Here is a 23073-nt window from a genome sequence, read left to right as displayed (position 1 = left end):
GCCCCCTCCTGCTTTTTATTCCGACACGGGATATCTCTCCATGTAACCCACCAGCAGTTGCAGACAGCGGGAGGAGGGGAAGCTGTCGAGCAATGCTGCAGAGGGAGTGGGTGCGTGTGTGTGTGTGGGGGGGGGGGGGGGAGATCGGTGAGTTATAGGCCAGTACTGAAGGGGTCAGAGCAGTGAAGGGGGGGGGGGGGGGGGTGATGAGAATCTGTTTGAATAGTCAAAGCCCCCTGTGGTTCCCCTGTGCCAGCTGTTGGGATTGTTGCTGTAAAGGGATAAAGGGACTCAGCGGTGCCGTTTCCATAAGAGGGAAGCAGGGGAGACGCATGGTAGAGAAGTGGGTGGGAGGGTCACATTTTAGGTGAATAACTCTGAAAGAGGAATGCCATGTCTGACTGGGCGTGGCTCTTTAGGTTCCGTACACCGTACGGACCTGGCAGCGAAAGGGTAAAGGAATCGCTGAACTGTTTTCAGAGACAATTTTCTTGCTTTTGGCTTGGGTAGAGATGAAAATGGCTGGAACCTTTTTGTAAGATTCTTACTGCAGTTTTGATTCTGCGCTGGGGATATTTGCACTGTTTTTGACACTGGCATAGAAAGTGATGGGGAAAACAGAATTGGTATTTTAAAGGTGGCTTTGCAGTAAAATGCACGGACTGCTCAAATTGCCTGGGCTTCCTCCCCTTCTACAAATAAACTGCTAATAAAGTGTTTGTTACCCTAAAAAAAAAAAAAAAAATGGAGATCCTGTTTCCTTTTATAGCAGGTTAAACAGCACAGCACAGTGCTTGTGCTGTCCAACCTGCCCCTTTGGAAACTGTAAAAAAAAAAACCTGGCTGATCCTCTGTGAGCTGACCATGATAATCATGGCTGCTGAGCCCTGACTAACATGGTCTGCCCCCCTCTCTGCTCCCCTTGCCCCTGCACTCCCTTTCCCCTTGCCCCTGCACTCCCTTTCCCCTTGCACTGGTATAACCTATTTCAGGCACTGGGAGGCTGGAGAGGGAAGTGTTTTTGTAGCAGCTAAAAGCACTTTCAGATCTGTAGACAGAGTAGAGTTCACACGTTTTTCAGCCAGCGCTTTAATAATGCGATTCTTCTTTTTTAAAGTTTGGTTTGGCGTGTCTTGCAGATTCCCCACTTCCCCGTCTACACGCGGTCCGGGGAGGTGACCATATCGATCGAGCTGAAAAAGTCCGGCTTTTCTCTGACCTTACAGCAGCTGGAGCTGATCACCCGGCTCCACCAGTACATCTTCTCTCACATCCTTCGCCTGGAGAAACCTGCACTAGAATTCAAACCCACGGCGGCCGACGCCGCTTACTGCGTTCTACCTCTCAATATTGGTGAGTGGTCTTCCCTTAGAAGCCTTGTCCTGTCATCATAGGCAGTTCTGTTCATAGCCAAAACCAGGCCAGGGAGCCTAACTGCAGCCATTTTTTTTTTTTTTTGGATAGAGTAGGGAAAACGTTGGATCTAACCTTTCCTTAATCTATCCACAATAAATAAAGTTTTGACTAGAGCCAGGTTCTAAATATACCGTCCCATTTTTTATGATAATGCTGCAAACTTTTTTTATGTGGAGATCCTGCCAGTAAGAGAACTTCCTGTTGTAGTCTGATAATGCTAAGCTACTGCCTCACAATTCCCAGCAGCATTGTCAGCCTGCTACGTTGGCATATTCATTTGGCTGTTTGCCCTGTCTATCTGATCAACAGCCTAAAGGGGTTGTAAAATCAGTAGTTTTTTTTATCTTAATGCATTCTCTGGCCAGTGGTGTGCCCCCTCTGGCCAGTGGTGTGCCCCCTCTGGCCAGTGGTGTGCCCCCTCTGGCCAGTGGTGTGCCCCCTCTGGCCAGTGGTGTGCCCCCTCTGGCCAGTGGTGTGCCCCCTCTGGCCAGTGGTGTCCACGAGTGTCTCAGCCATCTGAGACTCCCCCCTCCTGATTGGCTGAGACACAGCATTGGCGCCATTGGCGGCCGCTGCTTTCAGTCAGCTAGCCAATTGAGGGGAGGGGTGGGGCTCCGTGTCTGAAGGGACACATGGAGCTGTGACTCTGCTCGTGCGTGTGCCCCCATAGCAAGCTGTTTGCTGTGGGGGCACTGATCAGGAGAGAGGGGCCAAGAGCTCAGAAGAGGAGGATCTGGGCTGCTCTGTGCAAATCCACTGCATCAGAGCAGTTAAGTTATGACATGTTTGTTTTTTTTATAGGGGAAAAAAAAAACTAGACTTTACGATCACTTCATTGGTCAATTAAAAGAGCACATATGTCAGGCGAACAATGCTACTACTGATTACAGCTTTAGTAAAAAAAAAAAAGCCACTGCTTGCAGAGTACAAAATCAGACTAACTTCTGCAAAGAAACCGATCCACTTCTAATCTCAGCTTGGTCAATTAAGCTTTGGCAATAAAACCTGGAAGCTGATTGGTTTCTGTGCAGAAGTTAGCCTGAGCACTCCAGCTTTAGTAAATAAACCCCTCAGTGTCCTCGGCCTACAACAGGAAGTGCTCTTTGCTGGCCGGATCCTCCAGGTAAGAAACTTGGTTAAAAAAAGTCATTATTTCCTTTAAAGGATATGTTCATCTTTAACATGTTACATGTTCCACCCATATTCAGGGCGTAACTTGTTACTAATGCAGCAGCCGCCCCTAATCCCCCCCCCCAATTCACTATGACAGGATGGGGGATCCTCTCTTCACAATTGACAGTGTGTGCGCTAGACTCCGGGTGCCAAGCTGCATTATTCATTCACAGCTATCTGTGAATGAACTACAAGTCCCATTCCCACCACGGCAGATGGCTTGTAGTGCGCTAAGGAGGTGGGGGGAGGCAGCAGAAAGAAGCTGGATAAAAGGGCGTTTGCTGCTGCACACAGGGTTTTTTTTGTTGTTTGTTTTTTTTTTTTACCTTGAGCCTTTGCAACCACTTTAAAGCACATTTGATGTTTCTAGACCCCCCATAGTAACACATTTTCAATTTGAGCACAAAATTTACTTTCTAAATTTTAATTCTCCTCCGCAGTTAACGGCTCTGGCACTTTGGACATAGACTTTACATTTGTGGAGGATATTGAAAAATCGGAAGCACGTACTGGAATCCCTAGTACACAGTATACAGCCGAAAACCCCTTCATCTTCAAGCTAGAAGACTACCAAGATGCAGTTATCATTCCAAGGTGAGAGCATAAGGGGGGGTGGTCAGAATTTCTCTTTATTTTTAAACAACGCCAGCCAGTGGAATACAGATTTCGGTGTTTGACTTGATTCTAGCAGCTAAAAGGACTCAGTCACAGGTAGTGCGAGTAAATCACCCGGACTAGATGGCTCTATTTGGGTATGTTATTGAGGGATTTGAGAGGGGGCCTTGGCTCTTCCTGAACCACTTGACCTCCCGAAGATTTACCCTCCATGACCAGGCCAATTTTTGCAATTCGGCAATCGAGCCTGCTCTTCCTGCCGTCTGGCTCCCGCTGTGTCAAATCACAATGGTAGCGTGGCTACCTATGCCAATCACCAGGGGGCATAAGTGCCCTGGCGGCTTGGGAGGTGATCGGTATTCTAAGGTGGGCAGGAGGATTCGTTTAAGCCCACTCTGCTGTACACATTCCAGGGGTGGAAAATTGTCAAGCAGATTATCTCAGCCGACAGGCGTTGGACCAGGGGGAATGGTCGCTTCATCTGGAGGGGTTTCATCAGTCTTCTCTGGTGGGGTACTCCCGAGGTGGACCTCTTGGCCTCTCGTTACAACAGGAAGGTACAGAGCTTTGTGGCAAGATCTCGGGATCCTCTGGCCGAGGCCACATATGCCTTAGTGTCTCCTTGGAGCCAGTATCGTCTGATTTACACCTTCCCCCTCTCAAACTTCTGCCAAGACTCCTGCGCAGGATCTAGGCAGAAGTCATTCTAGTAGCTCCAGACTGGCCTTGGTAGTCTTGGTACGCTGATCTGGTACAGCTGGCTGCCGATACTCCTTGGAGACTTCTCCTCAGGGAGGATCTGCTGTCCAAAGGGCCAATCTTCCATCCTGCTTTACAGTCGCTGGCTTGAACGGCTTGGCTGTTGAAAGCCAGGTGCTGAAGGATAGAGGTTTGTCTGAATCGGTGATTCCTACGCTGTTAAAAGGCTAGAAGATCTACCTCTAGCAAGATCTACCATCGTACTTGGAAGACGTACATTGCGTGGTGTGAGTCTGTTGGGGTTCATCCTCGCCCCTTTCTGGTGGCTCGGATATTGGCTTTCCTCCAACGGGGGGGTTGAGCAGCGCCTGGCTTTGAGTACCATCAAGGGCCAGGTTTCAGCCTTAGCGGTTTTCTTTCAATGTCCATTGGCCACACATTCCTTGGTGTGCCCCTTTATCTAGGGAGTCCAACACTTGGCTCCTCCAGTGCAGTCTCCATTGCTGCCGTGGGACCTCAATTTGGTGCTGTCTGTTCTTCAGAAGCCCCCCTTTTTGAAAGTCTTGGGGAGGTTCTCTGGCTTACGTTGTCCCAGAAGGTGGCTATTACTTATGCAAGCAGGGTGTCGGAGCTGGCGTCATTGTCTTGTCATTCACCTTACCTGGTGGTTCTCCTTCCCTGTCCATCAATCATTCCAAACATCGTCTCTGATTTCCATTTAAATGAAGACATTGTATTGCGTTGCCTTCCCTATGTCCCAGGCCTAAACATCCTAAGGAAATTGCCTTGCATTCCCTGGATGGGGTTCACTACGGAGTCTTTTCGGAAGTCCGACTTTGTACTCACGGATGGACCTCAAAGGGTTGGCTGCTTCTGCTGCGACCATTTCCAAATGGATCAGACAGACAGTGATTCAGGCCTATTCAATGAAGGGTCAGGTTCCTCCTTTACCTGTTAAGGCGCACTCTATGATTAGTTCCTCCTGGGTCTTCCGTCATCAGGCGTCAGTGCTGCAGGTTTGCAAGGCGGCCAACCTGGTCGTCTGCACGCTGTCACAAAGTTTTTTTATAAGGTGGATGTGTTGGCATCTATGGATGCTTCATTTGGCCACAAGGTTTTGCAGGCTGCTGTTTAGAGGACCTGGTCCTCTTTGATGGTGTATTGTTTTTTCGGTTGGGCTCCGGTTGTTTTGGTTGAGCTCCTGTTGCCTGGGTAGCTAATGTTTAAGCCTTGGGAAATTTTTTTGGGTTGTTCCCACTCCTCATGTTTAACACTGCTTTGGGATGTCCCATTGGTTATGAATACCAGGAGCTGTGTCCGTCACCTCTTTGGTGTATTTGTTTTTTCAGGTGAGCTCCAGTTGTTTAAGGCTGACCTCCATGTTACCAGGTTGGCTACGGTTTAGCTTTGGGAGTTTTTTTTCTTGGTTTTCCCACCCCTCATGTTTGACACTGCTTTGGGATGTCCCAACGGTCAAGAAGATAAGGAGCTGTGTCTGTCAATGAATGAAAGTGGAAAATGGGATTTTGGTTTACCGTAAAATTCATTTCTCAGATGATCGTTGACGGACACAGCACCCACTCCTCTGTGGAGTTGGCTTTCTTCTGACACTGCTTGTAACAAAATTGAGTGCCTATAGCTGAGAGTGGGAGTATACCCCCCCGGGATGGCCCCATAGGCGTAGTCAAGCTTTTTCCTGTCTAGTGTCCTATCCCTGTAGGGGGCAGTATAACCCAATGGTAAGAAGATCAGGAGTTGTGTCCGTCAATGAACATCAGAAAAATGGATTTTACGGTAAAGTCAAAAATCCCATTTTTTTTTTTTTTTTTTTTTTATACTCAGTTTTTGTTTTCTTTTTGTTTTTGTTTTGTTTTTTTTTTTAAATCAATGCCATTAGCAGCCGAGTAAACCGGAAGTGACCTCATGACGTTGCTTCCGGGTTACTTGATCGAAGCCAAATCCAGCTTCGTTCGGGACTCTAACCAACCAGCTGGCGGATGTGTCGGCTGGTTTCTCAGGTCTCCCGGTTGGACGGGAGACCCGGGCGGAGCAGTGAGAGAATGGTGGGGGGGATGCCCCCTCCTGCTCGCTGGGATAACGGCCGATCGGCGGCTGAGCCACATCGGTTGTTGTCAAAAGAAAGCCGACTGCCGGTGTTCTGTCAGAATACCATACCTCCGTAATTTCCGGTTGCGGATCAGCTGTGGCTTCGTCATGCATCAGCTGTAGCCGCGTCACAAGTCCTCCTGCGCATGCGCGGACTAGATAGGGAATTTTTATAACATCGCAACAAGTCAGGCAAAAGTCCTAGTGCGCATGCGCACCAACAGGTCGGGCCGCGGCATCTCTTATAAGAAACATGCATACGATCTCCATGCCCTACACTGCACCGACCCGACAATGGGACAATCCTATTCCCTACCCGCACGCCCACTGTCCATTTCATAGCTATGTGCCATTGTCGGGTCGGTGCAGTGTGGGGCATGGAGATCGGATGGATGTCTGTTATAAGAGATGCCTCTGCCCGACCCGTTGGTGCGCATGCGTAGTAGGACTTTTGCATGATCCGTTACAATGTTATCTGAATTCCCTACCTATTACGTGCGTGCACACTAGAATGTGTGACGCGGCTACAGCTGGTGCATAACGTAACCACAGCTGATCCGCACCGGAGATGACGGAGGTATGGAATTCTGATAGGGTATGGTTTTCTGATAGAACACTGGCTCTAAAAAAAAAAAAAAAAAAAAACGGTACCGGGGCGATGCCTCTAGCTGCAGGCATCACTCTGGTACAACCACTTGTTCAAGCCGACGTTCAGGTACGTTGGTTTGCAGGAAGTGGTGAAGTTGCACATATATGAATGGGCATCATTGGAAAACATGGGGAACGACATGTCGTGCAACCCTGATGTCCAAAGTTGCATGACAAGTGTGAAAGGGGCCTAAGTAGTAGGGGGGGGGTCTCCTGGAATCTCTGTGCAATGCCTCATAAACTTCCCTTATTTTCTCTTCTCAGATATCGCAATTTCGATCAGCCTCATCGCTTCTACGTTGCTGACGTCTACACTGATCTAACTCCGCTTAGTAAATTCCCTTCCCCAGAATATGAAACCTTTGCTGAATATTACAAAACAAAATACAACCTCGACCTGACAAACCTCAACCAGCCCCTTCTGGATGTAGACCACACGTCGTCAAGGTGAGTGAGCCGCGCGCTTACACAGAGAGGCAGAATACTGAGAGGAGGGGTGTTTGCAGGTTCACTTCTGCGGGATGATTTAGAAGAGATGCAGTTCTGAGATGAAATCCACCTCCAATCTCCAGCCTTACTATCAGTCTTGCACTGTTCTAGAGGTTCCTCTCCTTACTCCGGCTTCCTCTGATTTCACTGCACACTGTGAGCTTCTCACAATGTGCATTAGAAGCTGCAGCAATCCGATAGAGCAGTGGTCTTCAACCCTGGTCCTCAGGGCCCACTAACAGGCCAGGTTTGCAAGATAACTGAAATACATCCCAGGTGATATAATTTGCTGCTCAGTGATTGCAGTACTCTAGTCTGCATCTCCCCAAGGTAGTACTTAAAATCTGGCCTGTTAGTGGGCCCTGAGGACCGGAGTTGAGGACCACTGCGATGGAGAACCCACCTTGTTTCTTATCTGGAGGATGTCTAACATCTAGCTCTCTCCTTCCCAGCCTAACTGTCCCTGGCCCCGCCCCTTTTGTTAATTGGATTTCAGTTCTTTCAATCATGCAGGCTCATCATCACCTGTGGGCGTTACCTAGGGTGGTCTGCATGCAAATACAGCCTACCTAGGAGTGGCCATTCCTTCTCCAGACTGATGTTTAACCCATTAGGGTTTTGATATTTGCATAATACCGCCCACAAGCCCTTGCGTCAGGACTGAGGCAGGGTGCTGAGATGTTTTTGGGAATCTATTTTCAGCACCCTGCAGGCCCCTCCCACCAGCCATAATCTGTCTCCATTGTACATAGAGAAGCACTAAGACCTACTGGTGTCATTGGGTCTAAAATAAGATTTGTAATGAAAATGGATATATACAGCATATTGAAGAGAGAGAAAAAGCAGATTAAAGGAGTTGTAGGCAGAAGGTGCATTCTATGCATGAACATTAAAACCTTCTGTGTGTAGCACCCCCTAATACTTACCTGAGCCCCATCACTAACTCGCGATGTCCATTAGTCCCTCAGCTGTCTCTCCTGATTGGCTGAGACATAGTAGTGGCACCATTGGCTCCGGCTGCAGTCAGCCAGGAAAGAGGGGGGTAGGGCCGAACTGCAGCTCCATATCTGAATGGACACAGGGAACTTGGCCATGGCTTGGGTGCCCCTATAGCCAGCTGCTTGCTGTGGAGGCACTCAACAGGAGGGAGGAGCCAGAAGCAGCGAAGATGGACCTGAGAAGAGGCGGATTGGGGCCCCTCTGTGCAAAACCATTAGAGGAGGGAAGTATAACCTTGTTTGTAAAGTTTTGTGGGTGCTTTAACCATAGGAAAATGTCTGAGGATCACAATGCAGTCATGAATGTAATTTTATTTAACTTGCAGATTGATTCCTCTGTATACAGGCGGTCCCCGGGTTACAAACAAGATAGGGACTGTAGGTTTGTTCTTAAGTCGAATTTGTAAGTCGGACAGGTATATTTTTAAGTGTAGCTCCAGCCAAAATATTATTTTTCATTTTTTTGGATAGCATAGGGAAGGATTACCACCCCTCTAACATTTGTTTTGCCGTCTGTGCCCCTGTTCAGAAGATTTCACCTCACTTTCTGTCCTTATGAAAACTGGATTTTGAAAATTTTGGGTTGTTGTGGAAACAAGGATTGGTGATAAAGCTTTAGTGGAGACATCTTTTTCCTATGAGAACTCTTACAGGAGTGAACTTCCCTTCCTAGGGGGAGATTTCCACTCACTTCCTGTTATCACCCTCCGTTTGTAAGTCGGATGTTTGTAACCCGAGGACCGCCTGTACACAAATATTGTGTTGGGCACCTACAGTATAGGTCCTTTTCATCGGGTTCGCCAAAAGAAAAATACCTGTTGATCTACTAGAGATTTATTGAGCACCTAACTTCCTGTAGTGAGCTGACAACACGACCTTCCTGCTGCACTAAAAACCCAAGCAGTGTTGTCAGCCCTGCCTGAGTATCTGCCAGACTACGTTACTCTTCCCCCTTCCTCATCTCTGTAACATAGAGGCGCATTCTGTAGTCCAGCAGAAGAGAAGTCATGCAGGGCTGACCATCATTTTTTTTGATTTTGGCGCAGCAGAGGCAGTGTTGTCAGCAGCCTCTGTTATACAGTTTCAAAATAAAATGCGTTTTCCAATGATATTTTGTAGACTAAACCTGCTGACTCCACGCCACCTAAACCAGAAGGGGAAAGCTCTTCCTTTAAGTAGCGCAGAGAAGAGGAAAGCAAAGTGGGAAAGTTTACAGAACAAGCAGGTAATCATTGCTTTTTATTATATTAAAAAAAACACTTTGCAAAAACCTAAAAACTGCACATTTATCATGGACTATTCCACAAAATTCACAGAAATTGATAGTGAACAGTTTAGCAGTGCTCCGTTACTTAATGTGGCCAATAGTCTTTCTATCCACAAAGCCAAACCACCTTCCTGGCTTCAATTATGTGACCTAAAGCCTCAGCTGATATCACCTGGGGTCTCTCTCTCACCTGGGGTCTCTCTCTCACCTGGGGTCTCTCTCTCACCTGGGGTCTCTCTCTCACCTGGGGTCTCTCTCTCTCACCAAGAACAGTGTAGGGGCTTCATGTCATTAGGCACTGCAGAGTGTTTATTGATTTCAGTCCGACAGACTTGCAATGAGTGAATATTATCAGCAGAGTTCAAGGATAGTATCATCAGAAAGGCATCGGCATGACTTAAGGATGTTATCATCAGCAAGGCTCAAGGATGGTAGCATCAGAACGACATTGACAAAGCTCAAGGATGGTAACCGTCAGAATGGCATTGGAAAGGGTCAAGGATGGTAACCGTCTGAACAGAACCGGCAAAGGTCAAGGATGGGAACCGTCTGAACAGAACCGGCAAAGGTCAAGGATGGGAACCGTCTGAACAGCATTGGCAAAGGTCAAGGATGGGAACGGCATCGGAAAGGGTCAAGGATGGGAACCGTCTGAACGGAACCGGCAAAGGTCAAGGATGGTCACCGTCTGAACGGCATCGGAAAGGGTCAAGGATGGTCACCGTCTGAACGGCATCGGAAAGGGTCAAGGATGGTCACCGTCTGAACGGCATCGGAAAGGGTCAAGGATGGTCACCGTCTGAACGGCATCGGAAAGGGTCAAGGATGGTCACCGTCTGAACGGCATCGGAAAGGGTCAAGGATGGTCACCGTCTGAACGGCATCGGAAAGGGTCAAGGATGGTCACCGTCTGAACGGCATCGGAAAGGGTCAAGGATGGTCACCGTCTGAACGGCATCGGAAAGGGTCAAGGATGGTCACCGTCTGAACAGTATTGGCAAAGGTCAAGGATGGGAACCGTCTGGACGGCATCGGCAAAGGTCAAGGATGGTATAACTATTCTGGCAGCTGAGGTCCTGTGGTCAGAATACAATACCCCAACTAGGATTCCTCTATCCACCTCAATTGTGTGGATGGAGGATTTGTTTTTTTTTTTTTTTTTTTTCCTGGCTGATTGCAAAAGTCATCTATGGCCATCTCTAGATAGCAGCTGTGAAAACTCTGGTAATTTTTTTTTTTTTGTCAGTCTTTTTACAGTGATATACCTTTTCTGTTTTTTTATTTTATTTTTTTTTTGGCGGAGATCAGCCAATAAAAAAAATGTAGTTAATATTGTAAAGTTGTAGTGAAGAAGCTGAAGTGAAAGTAAGTGCATGTGTGCACATCTTCCCTAATTATTTCTTTCCCTTGATGAAATGATTATTACAGGGTTCGTACGGTCATGAAAAACCTGGAAAAGTCATGGAATTTTAAAATGGCAATTTCCAGGCCTGGAAAAGTTTTGGAAAAGTAATGGAAATTTGTTTCACAATCACTGTATATTCGAATATGCAGAAAAGAGAGAAAGGTACCACTCAGTGTAGCAGATGTAAATAATTTTATTGATACACATTAAAAACTTACATGGAGGTAAGCGTCTCTTCATAGCTCGGCTTCCTTCCGGGTTAGCGGTGTTTCCATCCCTGAGGCTGGCCAGCAGCCGGGAGATGACACTAGGGGAGAACCAATCAGGACGCTGAGCTATGAAGATAGACGCTTACCTCCATGTACGTTTTTAATATGTGTCAATAAAATTATTTACATCTGCTACACTCAGTGGTGCCTTTCTCTCTTTTCTGCCTGTTCGTGGGACTGTTGCTTCGGCTTAACAAAGAGCTGCCCTCGATGTAAGCGCCGTATTTGTGCATCTGTGCCATCCATACCAGTCCGGCTGCACCTCCATCATGACTGCCTGAACTGTAGCTTTATCCCCAAGCAGGAGCGCCCATCAAATCTTTTTCTTTCTCCAGTATATTCGAATATAGTTGATAATATTGGTTAAATTACAATAGTTACATAGACATTTCATGAAACATTAGGTCATGAATATTTACTTGGAGTCATGGAATTTTATTGGTAAAAAAATAACAGGGTTCGTACACATTTTTATTAGTAATTACGATAGTGATCTTGCAGTGATGTGGGGGCAGGCTGCATGTCGCTCCTTGCTGTGCCATATTAAAGAAGTCCGCAGTCATGCCATTTCTCTGCTGACACAATTCTGTACATTTCAGATTCTGGTTCCAGAGCTCTGCGCCATACACCCCATCCCGGCATCCTTGTGGAGGAAGGCCGTCTGCCTGCCCAGCATTCTCTATCGCATGCATTGCCTCCTGACAGCAGAGGAGCTCCGGGCTCAGACAGCAATCGATGCCGGTGTTGGAATCAAGTCCCTACCTGAAGATTTCCGGTAAGATCCACTCTAGAAACTCCCAACCTTTCATCTGTCATAATACCTGACCTGAGAATAACTGAAAATCATAAACCAATGGAATTAAGAATTTTATTTTTTATCCGTTGCTTTAAAGATCACAGCACTTGATCCAGTTCAAGATCACATTACGTATATGTATATGTATGTGTGTGTGTGTGTGTGTGTGTGTGTGTGTGTGTATATATATATATATATATATATATATATATAATGTGGCTTTGAAGTGGTTTACTAGGTTTGACTGAACTTAAAAAAGGGAAGAAAGCTGCGCTCAATACACTAACCAAAGTACAGGCTGCCATTACAGTAGTATAATCAAACCATAAAGCAATAATGTTCAAGTACAGCGCCACATAAAAGGGAAAAACCCTAAATGATAAAGGAAATGAACAGAGTCCACAAAAGTCCGTCTGAGGCTGATATTCAGGGGCAGAAAAATATACTCATAAATTCCAACACCAATCGTGCAGATACACTCCTGACGATCACCACGTGCGAAAAAAATAAGGTTGTCTCCTTACCAGAAATGTAGACCCCCTGTTGAGGAAGGTCCACCGAGCATGAGGTGTAAACGATCCTCAAGGAAGAGCCCGCACCGAATCTGCCTCCAATCCTCCACGGAATGTTCGAACAGGACCATACACTCTGTCAACTTCATATACCCCAAGTGATAGACATTGATGTTCCTCCAAAGATACAAATAGGGGCTCACATGGTGAAGTATGTACAAATTTAATGATAAAACAATGGTAAAAGCACTCACATGTTATCTGCTTGATACAGGCATGTAGTAAAAGATGATGGCCGCGGCTACAAACGTGTCTGCATGGGGGCTGGCGTTGCTGACGCGTTTCGTCCTGCTATAGACGTTGTCAAAGGCTTTTTCCCTTTTATGTGGCGCTGTACTTGAACATTATTGCTTTATGACTGAACTTATCAGCCATAATCCCTATATATTTTTTTCTTCAGCCGGCAATAGTCTCATAAAAGCAATCAAAGCTGATTAGCTGCTGGATCTGTTTAAGAAGCAGTGGGAGGGGTCTCTCCACACACACACACACCACACACACACACGTTTCTCGGGCTTACCATTCTCACCGGCGAGCCCAGGAAATTATCTGACGGTTCACGAAGCTGGCCACGGGTAAAGAGCGCCCAGATACCTCAGGGACCCAGATCGCTCCATAAAGAGGACCCGTCATCCCTTCCTTCTATCACAAGGGATGTTTACATTCCTTGTAATAGGAAAAAAAATGATTTAAAACAAAAAAAAAAAACATTAAATGGACAGTGTAAAGAAAAGAAAAATAAAGTGCCCCCATCCCTCTGTACTCAAGCGCAGAAGCAACAGTGTTCGCCTCACACGTGGGATATAGTCACAAACATCAGAGCGAGAGCAATAATTCTAGTGCTAGACCTCCAATCCGGTAACCTGTAAACATTTCTAAGACGTCGCTTATGGAGATTAAGTGTCATAGTTTGTCATCATTGAACAAACCTTTTTCAAGCGTGACATGTTCGGTTTCTATTTACACAGTGTAACATCATCTTTTATATTTTACCCAAAAAAAAAATTAGTCTTTTTGCACTAAAATTCATTATAATATATTTTTCCAAAAGAATTGCTTTTAAAAAACCGCTGCGCAAATACCGTGTGACATAAATTGCAACAATCGCTATTTTGTTCTCTAGGGTCTCTGCTACAAAAAAAAAGTTTGTTTTTGGGGGTTCTAAGTAAATTCTAGCAAAAAATACTTATTTTTACTTGTAAACAAAGTGCTAGAATAGGCCTGGTCCTTCAGTGATTAAAAGGTGACCTGTTACTTGGCATAACATCTCTTGTATTTTACCAGAAAATTGGGTTATATATATGGTGTTTTTTTTTTTTTTACATTAAAATTAATGTTTATTTCTCTATTGTTCATTGATGGACACAGCTTCAGAATCTTCTTCACCATTCGGATATGCTGCCCCCTACAGGAGTAGGACACTAGACAGGAAAAAGCTTTACCACACCTATGGGGCAGTCTGAGGGGGGTATCTCTCTCTTTCTCTTCCTGCCATAGCCATTCATTTTTTTTCTGCCTAGTCAGGAGTAAAGACCTAGTTCCTTACTGGGATTTCTGGTCCTAGCATCTTTTCCTTTTTAAATGGAATTCCTTTTAAAATGGAGTGTCCTGTAGCCACCCGCTTTCTTTTGGATGGGATCTGTGCTGCTGAGCCTCCACCAAAATTTTGGCCGGGGCCTACTAGGCCATGTGGCCAGTGTGGCGCCTTCCATGGAGTGGGGGGGGCGCTGTGGGGGTGGTCACCTTTTTGATGACAACATGCTCGCCATTATTGCGTAGGGCACTTTCCCTTTTAGCCCTGCGGACCATCTTTGCACCTTGCCTGCACGTCTGTGTCTTAGTGGAAGGCCCCATTTATTTTCATGAGGGGCTCAGAGGGTGGCCTTCTTCTTCGTCTTCTTCTTCGTCTTCTTCGTCTTCGTCTTCGTCTTCTTCTTCGTCTTCGTCTTCGTCGTCGTCGTCGTCGTCGTCTTCTTCGTCGTCTTCGTCGTCGTCGTCGTCTTCGTCGTCTTCTTCGTCGTCGTCTTCTTCGTCTTCTTCGTCTTCTTCGTCTTCTTCTTCTTCGTCTTCTTCCCTAGGTCGGCGTCCTCTTACAGGATGACAATCGACGACCCTCACCTGCCTGTTTTGTGTCTATGTATAAAAGGGACAAAAAATTTTTGCAAATGAAGTTGCTGCTGCATCTGAGGTGTCAGTCCTTTTTTTTTTTTTTTTAGTACCACAGGCTTTCCAAGGCGGCAAGGGTGTTCCCCCTTCTTCCACTACTTGACAATGTCGAAAAACAGTGGGGTTGTCCAAAACGCTCTAATCTCGGTTATGCGGTGTCCCTGCTTGCAAGTGGGCGGTCCCATCTATAATGGACTCGTCAGTTTCCTGGTTGCCTGAATCCACCTTACGCCCAGTTGTTGAGCCCTCACCTTTTACAGCTCTGGCTGATAGGGCGAAGGCTCCGGCCCACCATATGTTCATTGTGGCTGGTTCGGCACTTAGGCCCGTAATTACTATTGCCCTGGTGTTGCAAAATAACGAGTATGCTAAACCTTTTTACACCGGGACCTGGAGAGTAATTTTCCCTGCCTTTGCGGATCTGGTGGACAGGTTGGTCCAAGGGCTACAGTTTTTTTTTTTTTTTTCCCTGTGATCCCTTTTGCTGTGGCTCCCTTGGTCTTAGGCTGTACGTATCAGCAGCGGCCTTTCGGCCTGTTGTGGCTGAAATGCTGGTCTGCTGACCAAACTTCTTAGAAGGCCCTGTCTGATATCCCTTTGTGGGGGATCACCTGTTTGGAGTAGGCAACAAAGACAAGGAGCCCCATCCTAGACATGGCCCATTCTTCTCGGCTCATAAGACGTCTATTTTTTCATCCCCTAGGATCTCAAAACAAACAGCCCTTCTGGGCCTCTACCAGAGGTTTCGAGAAGACTTTGCCTGGCTAGCCATGAGTAGGCTCTCCAGACCTGTGGACGGGCTCCCTCAGCATGAAGGGGTGTCCCCACCCATATTTGGGGTGGGGGGATGTCGACCACTGGTCCCCGGATCCATGGACCTCCCTAGTATAGGACAAGGGGTCCACGAAGTCTTTAGTTCTGGCTACAAAATTACGTTTTGGTCTTATCTTCGGGAAAGGTTCTTTCCCCCTGACCTGCTTTGTCCCCAGACCACTTATGGGGTCTCTTGGGGCAGTGCAAGTCTTGTTACTGCAAGGGGTGATTATCCCAGTTCTGACTTCCAATGATTTAAAGGGTTTTATTCAAGCTGTTTACAGTCCCCAGGGAGGTAGGCAAGGTACGTCCAATCCTGGACCTCGAGGCTTTCACCTCTTTGTGCGGGTACAGAAGATCCAAATGGAATATATTCGTATGGTAGTGGCGTCCCTATATCAGGGGGATCTTCTCGCTTCTATCAATATCAAGGATGCTTCCCTTCATATTCCGATATACGCTGGCCATAAGTGTTTCCTCTGTTTTGCCATTGGCAAGGAGCATTATCAGTTTGTGGCGTTAGCCTTTGGCCTCACTTCTGCTTTTCGTGCCTTCACAACAGTGTTGGCCCAGGTGTTATATCAGCAGGGGATCGCGGTACTGGGGCACCTGGATGATCTTCTGCAAACTGTGTCGCTGACAGTTCCGATGGACTACGGGAAATTATTTTGCGAACTCCTGAAGGAGTCCGGTGGGATTCTGATTTTCAGAATTCTGTTCGGCTTCCCTCCCTCAAGTTGGACTGTCTTGGCCTGTATCTGGTCTCGACCTCAGCCAGAGTCTTTCCTCTGGACAAACTTCAGAAATTGCAGGATGCAATGCTGCTGCTGCTGTTCAGCAGACAGTTGTCTTTCTAGACCTACACTCGTGGGCCTGACGGTTTCTACATTTTGAGGAGGTTCTGTTGCACAGTTCCATTTGAGATCTCTGCAATGGATTTCTGTCAAATGGGACAAGATTCAGTCTCTAGACAACCTGATCCTGTTGAGCTGGGGGTACAAGAGGATCCCTGCATTGGTGGCTTTGTTCTCTGCCACGTCGACAGTACTGTTCTTTCCTTCCTTTATACTGGACAGTGGTCATCCTGGATGCCAGTCTGGTTGGGGAGGAGTTCTCCGCACAGATTGTGCTAAGGGGGTCTGGATTCTGGAGTCCAAACTGCCGATCAATGTACTGGAACTTTGAGTGTTTAGACCTTGTCTGGATCTTTGGGCAATCGTTTTAGGCGAATCCAATCAGCCAATGCCTCGGCTGTGGCCTAGGTCAATCACCACAGGGGCACTATAAATGTCCTTGCAGCTCAGAAAGTAGCCGGCATTCTAAGGTGGACAGAACGTTCGTTCCAGCCCTCTCTGCTGTACACTCTCCAGAAGGGGAAAATTGGCAGATTACCTCAGTCGACAGGCGTTTGACCAGGGGAAATGATCTCCTCATCTGAAGGTGTTCTTCAGTTGTGTCTCCAGTGGAGTATTCCGGAGGTGGGCCTGTTGGCCTCTCGTCTTAACAGTGAGGTAGAGAGGTACAGTCTCGGAATCTTCTAGCTGACGTTGGAGACGTACTAGTGGCTCTCTGGGGTCAGTATTTTCTGATTGTGCCTTCTCCACTCAAGCTTCTGTCAAGCCTCCTGCGCAGGATCGGAGCAGAAGGAATCCCAGTCATTCTAGTGGCCCCAGACTGGCCTCACCAGTCTTGGTACTCTGATCTGGTATGGCTGCTGCTTGGAGACTTTCCCTCGAAGATGATCTATTGGCCCAAGGGCCAAGCTTCCATCCTGCTTTTACAGTTGCTGTCTTTAACGGCTTGGTTGTTTGTAAGCCAGGTGCTGAAGGATAGGGGGTTGTCTGAATCTGTGATTTCCCATGCTGTTAAAGGCTAGAAAATCTACCTCCTAGGAAGATTTACCATCGCGCCTGGATGACGTACATTGCGTGGTGAGTCTCTTGAAGGTCATCCCTGTTCCCTTTTGGTGGCTCGGATTTTGGCATTCCTCCGCTGTGGTGTTGCGCAGTGCCTAACTTGGGTACCATTTAAGGGCTAGGTTTTTTGCCTTGGCGGTCTTCCTGTACCGTCCTTTGGCTACGCATTATTGGTTCGCACCTTTATTCAGGGGGTTCGTCACTTGGCTCCCCCAGTATGGTCTCCGTTTCCTCTGTGGGATCTCAATTTTGGTGTTGTCGCTTCTCCAGTAATCGCCTTTCAAAGATATTTGTGAACTTCCTCTACTTACATTGTCCCAGAAGGTAGCTATTACTTCTGTACGCAGGGTGTCGGAGCTGGTGCCGTTGTCTTGTCCATCTTACCTGGTGGCTCATAGAGATAAAGTGGTGCTTCGCCCTTGGTTTCCATCTGAATGAAGACATCTGTTGCCTTCCAAGTATCCGAAGGCTAAACATCCTAGGGAGATTGCCTTGCACTCTGGATGTGGCTCGGGCGATCAGGGTGTACCGAATCATTTAGAAAATTAGACTCACTCTTTTGTCCTTACTGATGGACCCCGCAAGGGGTTGGCCGCATCTGCTGCGACCATTTCCAGATGGATCAGGCAGACGGTAGTGCAGGAAATTCAATCATGGGTCAGGTTCCTCCTTTCCCTGCTAAGGCGCATTCTACACGGGCACTTAGTGCCTCCTGGGCCTTCTGCCATCAGGTGTCAGTGATGCACGTTTGCAAGGCGACCATGTGGTCGTCTGTGCACACTTTCCCAAATTTTTATAAATTAGATGTACTGGCATCTGCGGATGCTGCTTTTGGTTTTGCAGGCCGCGGTTTGAGAGGACTAGTCCTCTTTGAGGGTGTAGGTTTGTTTTTTCTTTTTTTTTTTTTTTTCAGGTGAGCTCCAGTTGTTCCTGGTTGAGCTCCTCAATACCTGTTTGGCTAGGTTTAGCCTTTTGGGAATTTTCTGCTGTTTTTTCCCACCCCTCATGTTTAACACTACTTTGGGACCTCCCAATGGTCAAGAAAATTTTGCAGCTGTGTCCGTCAATGAACGAAAGAGAAAGTTGGATTTTTGTCTTACCGTAAAATCCTGGTCTCTGATGTTCATTGACCAACACAGCACCCACCCCCTCTATTGAGTTGGGTTATTTGTCTTCTGACACTGCTTGCAACTAAAACTGAATGCCTATAGCAGGAAGTGGGAGTATATCACCTGGGACTGCCCCATAGGCGTGGTAAAGCTTTTTCATTCCTAGTATCCTACTCCTGTAGGGGGCAGCATAACCCAATGGTTATGGAGCGGTGTCCGTCAATGACCATCAGAGAAAAGGATTTTACAGTAAGACAAAAATCCAATTTTATGGAAAATCCAATTTTATTTCCCCAAAAAATTGCGTTCGAAAAACTGCTTCGTAATTAGTGTGACATAAAAGAATTGAAGCGATCTCCATTTTATTTTCTAGAGTCTCAGAACCCCAAATATATATATTTTCTTTTAGCGAAGTAATTTTCTAGCAAAAAGTTTATATGTAAACAAAGTGCCAGAAAAGGCCTGGTTCCTAAGTGGATATACACAAAGTGGAAGGAACAACGCGAGTCCCTCTTGCTGTGTCCTAGGAACTGGCTGCCTCTGGTCGCATCCTTACCAGGCTCACAGATTAAAAGGGAGAGCCTGGTAAATGCGGCAAGGTGGCCTCCCTCCCACCATCTGTGGAATTGTTCATAACAGAATCGCCAGCTGTAAATTTTAAAACCGGGATAATGCCTGCAGGTGCAGGCACCATATTGCTATAACCACTTCAACCCCAAGATGCCATAAGATGCACTACAAGTGTCAAGTGGTTGAACTCCAATAACGCAGGCTTGGAAGTGGCATGCAATGCCAAGCCGCTGCAAGCAAAGCCAACAGAATACTGGGTTGTATAAAAAAGGGGATTCACTCCAGAAATAAAGAGATTATTCTTCCACTCTACAAGACTCTGGTCCGGCCACATCTGGAGTATGCTGTCCAGTTCTGGGCACCGGTCCTCAGGAAGGATGTGCTGGAACTGGAGAAAGTCCAGAGAAGGGCAACAAAAATAAATAGGGGAATGGAGGACATCAGCTATGAGGAAAGACTACAAGCACTGAACTTATTCTCTCTGGAGAAGAGACGATTGAGGGGGGATATGATATCAATGTACAAATACTGTATACTGGCGACCCTAGCATAAGGAACAAACTATTCAGAGAAAGGAGATACAATAAGACACGTGGCCACTCACTAAAACTTGAGGAAAGGCGGTTTAACCTTAAAGTGCGTAAGGGGTTCTTCACTGTAAGAGCGGTAAGGATGTGGAATTCTCTTCCACAAGCAGTCGTATCAACAGGGAGCATCGATGGTTATAAAAAACTATTGGATGGACACCTTAAAGACCACAACATACAGGGGTATCCAATGTACAACATACAGGGGTATACAATGTACGGTTAAAAGCAAACACACACACACACATCATAGGTTGAACTGGATGGACTTGTGTCTTTTTTCAGCCTCACTAACTATGTAACTATGTAACGCATCACACTGACCAATGTGAAAGAGTCCTTGGAGTTTTCAGCCTGAATAGTTGCTGTGGTCTCCTTTGTGTATTTCTTTGACACCGCAATGTAATGATCTTTTTTATATTTCACATGAAGTTGCCCTTATGTTGTAGGTATCCCAACTTGGATTTTGGATGGAAACGGTCCATTGACAGCAAGACTTTCATCTCAAATCTCAACCCGCCGTCTCCTGACCCCGGAAATAACTGTAAGCCCAGTGCCCCAGGTTTCTCTGATCGTGCTGCTAAGCCGGAGGCCCCAACGGAAAGTCATGACCAAATGTCTGTGAACCACACCGAGCAGAAAAGTCAGAAATTTCCCAGCAACCTCCAGACGGCGCCTGCATCAGGCGACCTCCCAATGGTTAATGGCGTCTCCTGCAACGGTCTCGCCAATGGAGGGTGCGATGTTCACCCAGGGAGCCAGCCGGTTAGCTTCAGACGGGAAATACCTGCTCAGTCCTCTACCTCATTCCCCGTTGAAAACACAATTAATGACCACCAGCCCGTCGCCAACAACGAATGTACTGCGAGTGAAAAGTGGAATGACATGAATGCTACAAAACCTACCTCAGATGGGTGCCCCGGCTCTTTGACAACTACGTGTAACCCAGAAGCTCCTCCTGTTACGAACGGTGTCAAGTGTGAAAGCGGGATTTCCAGCGTGTATTCCTCAAGAACTCTCGGGCCGAACCCTGGGCTTATCCTACAAGCTTTGACTTTGTCTAACGCCAGCGACGGGTTCAACCTGGAACGGCTTGAAATGCTGGGGGATTCTTTTCTTAAGCATGCCATCACCACCTACCTTTTCTGTACCTACCCAGATGCTCACGAGGGAAGGCTTTCATACATGAGAAGCAAAAAGGTTGGTGGGGAGGACAAACGAATGGGGCTTAAAAGGGGACGGATAGGTTCTACCCAACCACCACCCCTCCCAACCTACATTAGGATATATAGATAGATATATATCATTTTTTTTTCTTTTTATTGCTGATCCCTACCTGGTTTTTGAGACTGATTGCAAACATGCGATTTCTACAAGTTACTGAAATGTTTGAAAATGGGTGTAGCGTTAGGTTTCATAACCTCCCATTTACAAATTTGTAAGCCATGAAGCATTTATAGAGACTGTTTCCTCTTACAGGTTGCAGATCAGTGCTTGCTTAAGTAGAAATCCATCCTAACTATATTTAAACCTGCCCCACCCCCATTCTAAGCCTATTCTGACTACCCTGTAAAGGAAAGATGTCTATACTTGCCTGTTCTGAAGTTGCTCCGGTCCGGTCACATGACTTCTCCGGCAGTCAGCTTCAGTGAAGAGATTGTCCACAATTGCTGCAATGCTTTTTTGGGGACGTCACCAATAGGTTTATGATGGGGCAGCCATTGTGGGCGGCAACACCACAGGGACATCACCCATAGACTCAATGTGGGCCAGTCATTGTGGGCAGGGACGTCACCCATAGACTTACTGTGGGGCAGCCATTGTGGGCAGGGACGTCACCCATAGACTTACTGTGGGGCAGCCATTGTGGGCAGGGACGTCGCCCATAGAGGGACTATGGGGCAGGGACGTCGCCCATAGAGGGACTATGGGGCAGGGACGTCGCCCATGTTATTCCCCCCACTGACACCAATGATGGGTCACTATTCCCCCCACTGACACCAATGATGGGTCACTATTCCCCCCCACTGACACCAATGATGGGTCACTATTCCCCCCCACTGACACCAATGATGGGTCACTATTCCCCCCCCCACTGACACCAATGATGGGTCACTATTCCCCCCCACTGACACCAATGATGGGTCACTATTCCCACTGACACCAATGATGGGTCACTATTCCCCCCACTGACACCAATGATGGGTCACTATTCCCCCCACTGACACCAATGATGGGTCACTATTCCTCCCACTGACACCAATGATGGGTCACTATTCCCCCCACTGACACCAATGATGGGTCACTATTCCCCCCACTGACACCAATGATGGGTCACTATTCCCCCCACTGACACCAATGATGGGTCACTATTCCCCCCACTGACACCAATGATGGGTCACTATTCCCCCCACTGACACCAATGATGGGTCACTATTCCCCCCACTGACACCAATGATGGGTCACTATTCCCCCCACTGACACCAATGATGGGTCACTATTCCCCCCACTGACACCAATGATGGGTCACTATTCCCCCCACTGACACCAATGATGGGTCACTATTCCCCCCACTGACACCAATGATGGGTCACTATTCCCCCCCCACTGACACTATGGGGCAGGGGCGTCGCCCATAGACGGACTATGGGGCAGGGACGTCGCCCATAGACGGGACTATGGGGCAGGGACGTCGCCCATAGACGGGACTATGGGGCAGGGACGTCGCCCATAGACGGGACTATGGGGCAGGGACGTCGCCCATAGACGGGACTATGGGGCAGGGACGTCGCCCATAGACGGGACTATGGGGCAGGGACGTCGCCCATAGACGGGACTATGGGGCAGGGACGTCGCCCATAGACGGGACTATGGGGCAGGGACGTCGCCCATAGACGGGACTATGGGGCAGGGACGTCGCCCATAGACGGGACTATGGGGCAGGGACGTCGCCCATAGACGGGACTATGGGGCAGGGACGTCGCCCATAGACGGGACTATGGGGCAGGGACGTCGCCCATAGACGGGACTATGGGGCAGGGACGTCGCCCATAGACGGGACTATGGGGCAGGGACGTCGCCCATAGACGGGACTATGGGGCAGGGACGTCGCCCATAGACGGGACTATGGGGCAGGGACGTCGCCCATAGACGGGACTATGGGGCAGGGACGTCGCCCATAGACGGGACTATGGGGCAGAAACGTCGCCCATAGACGGGACTATGGGGCAGGGACGTCGCCCATAGACGGGACTATGGGGCAGGGACGTCGCCCATAGACGGGACTATGGGGCAGGGACGTCGCCCATAGACGGGACTATGGGGCAGGGACGTCGCCCATAGACGGGACTATGGGGCAGGGACGTCGCCCATAGACGGGACTATGGGGCAGGGACGTCGCCCATAGACGGGACTATGGGGCAGGGACGTCGCCCATAGCCGGGACTATGGGGCAGGGAC

The 23073-nt window shown here is 47.8% G+C and overlaps 1 protein-coding gene across 1 annotated transcript in view; it reads left to right on the top strand.

Moving 5' to 3' along the window:
* The window catches only part of DICER1 (dicer 1, ribonuclease III), a 131722-nt gene that overhangs the window by 88960 nt on the left and 19689 nt on the right, over positions 1–23073 (top strand). The window contains exons 18-23 of the mRNA XM_082275355.1: positions 1140–1353; positions 3030–3183; positions 6922–7104; positions 9264–9369; positions 11685–11860; positions 20064–20814. Coding sequence (XP_082131481.1) covers positions 1140–1353; positions 3030–3183; positions 6922–7104; positions 9264–9369; positions 11685–11860; positions 20064–20814 — 1584 coding nt within the window. The remainder of the gene's footprint in view (positions 1–1139; positions 1354–3029; positions 3184–6921; positions 7105–9263; positions 9370–11684; positions 11861–20063; positions 20815–23073) is intronic.

Source organism: Pelophylax lessonae (assembly GCF_965119305.1).
Source record: "Pelophylax lessonae genome assembly, chromosome: 13".
Taxonomy (NCBI): Eukaryota; Metazoa; Chordata; class Amphibia; order Anura; family Ranidae; genus Pelophylax; species Pelophylax lessonae.
The sequence above is the reverse complement of the archived record's forward strand: the minus strand, read 5'-3'. Positions and strand labels throughout refer to the sequence as shown.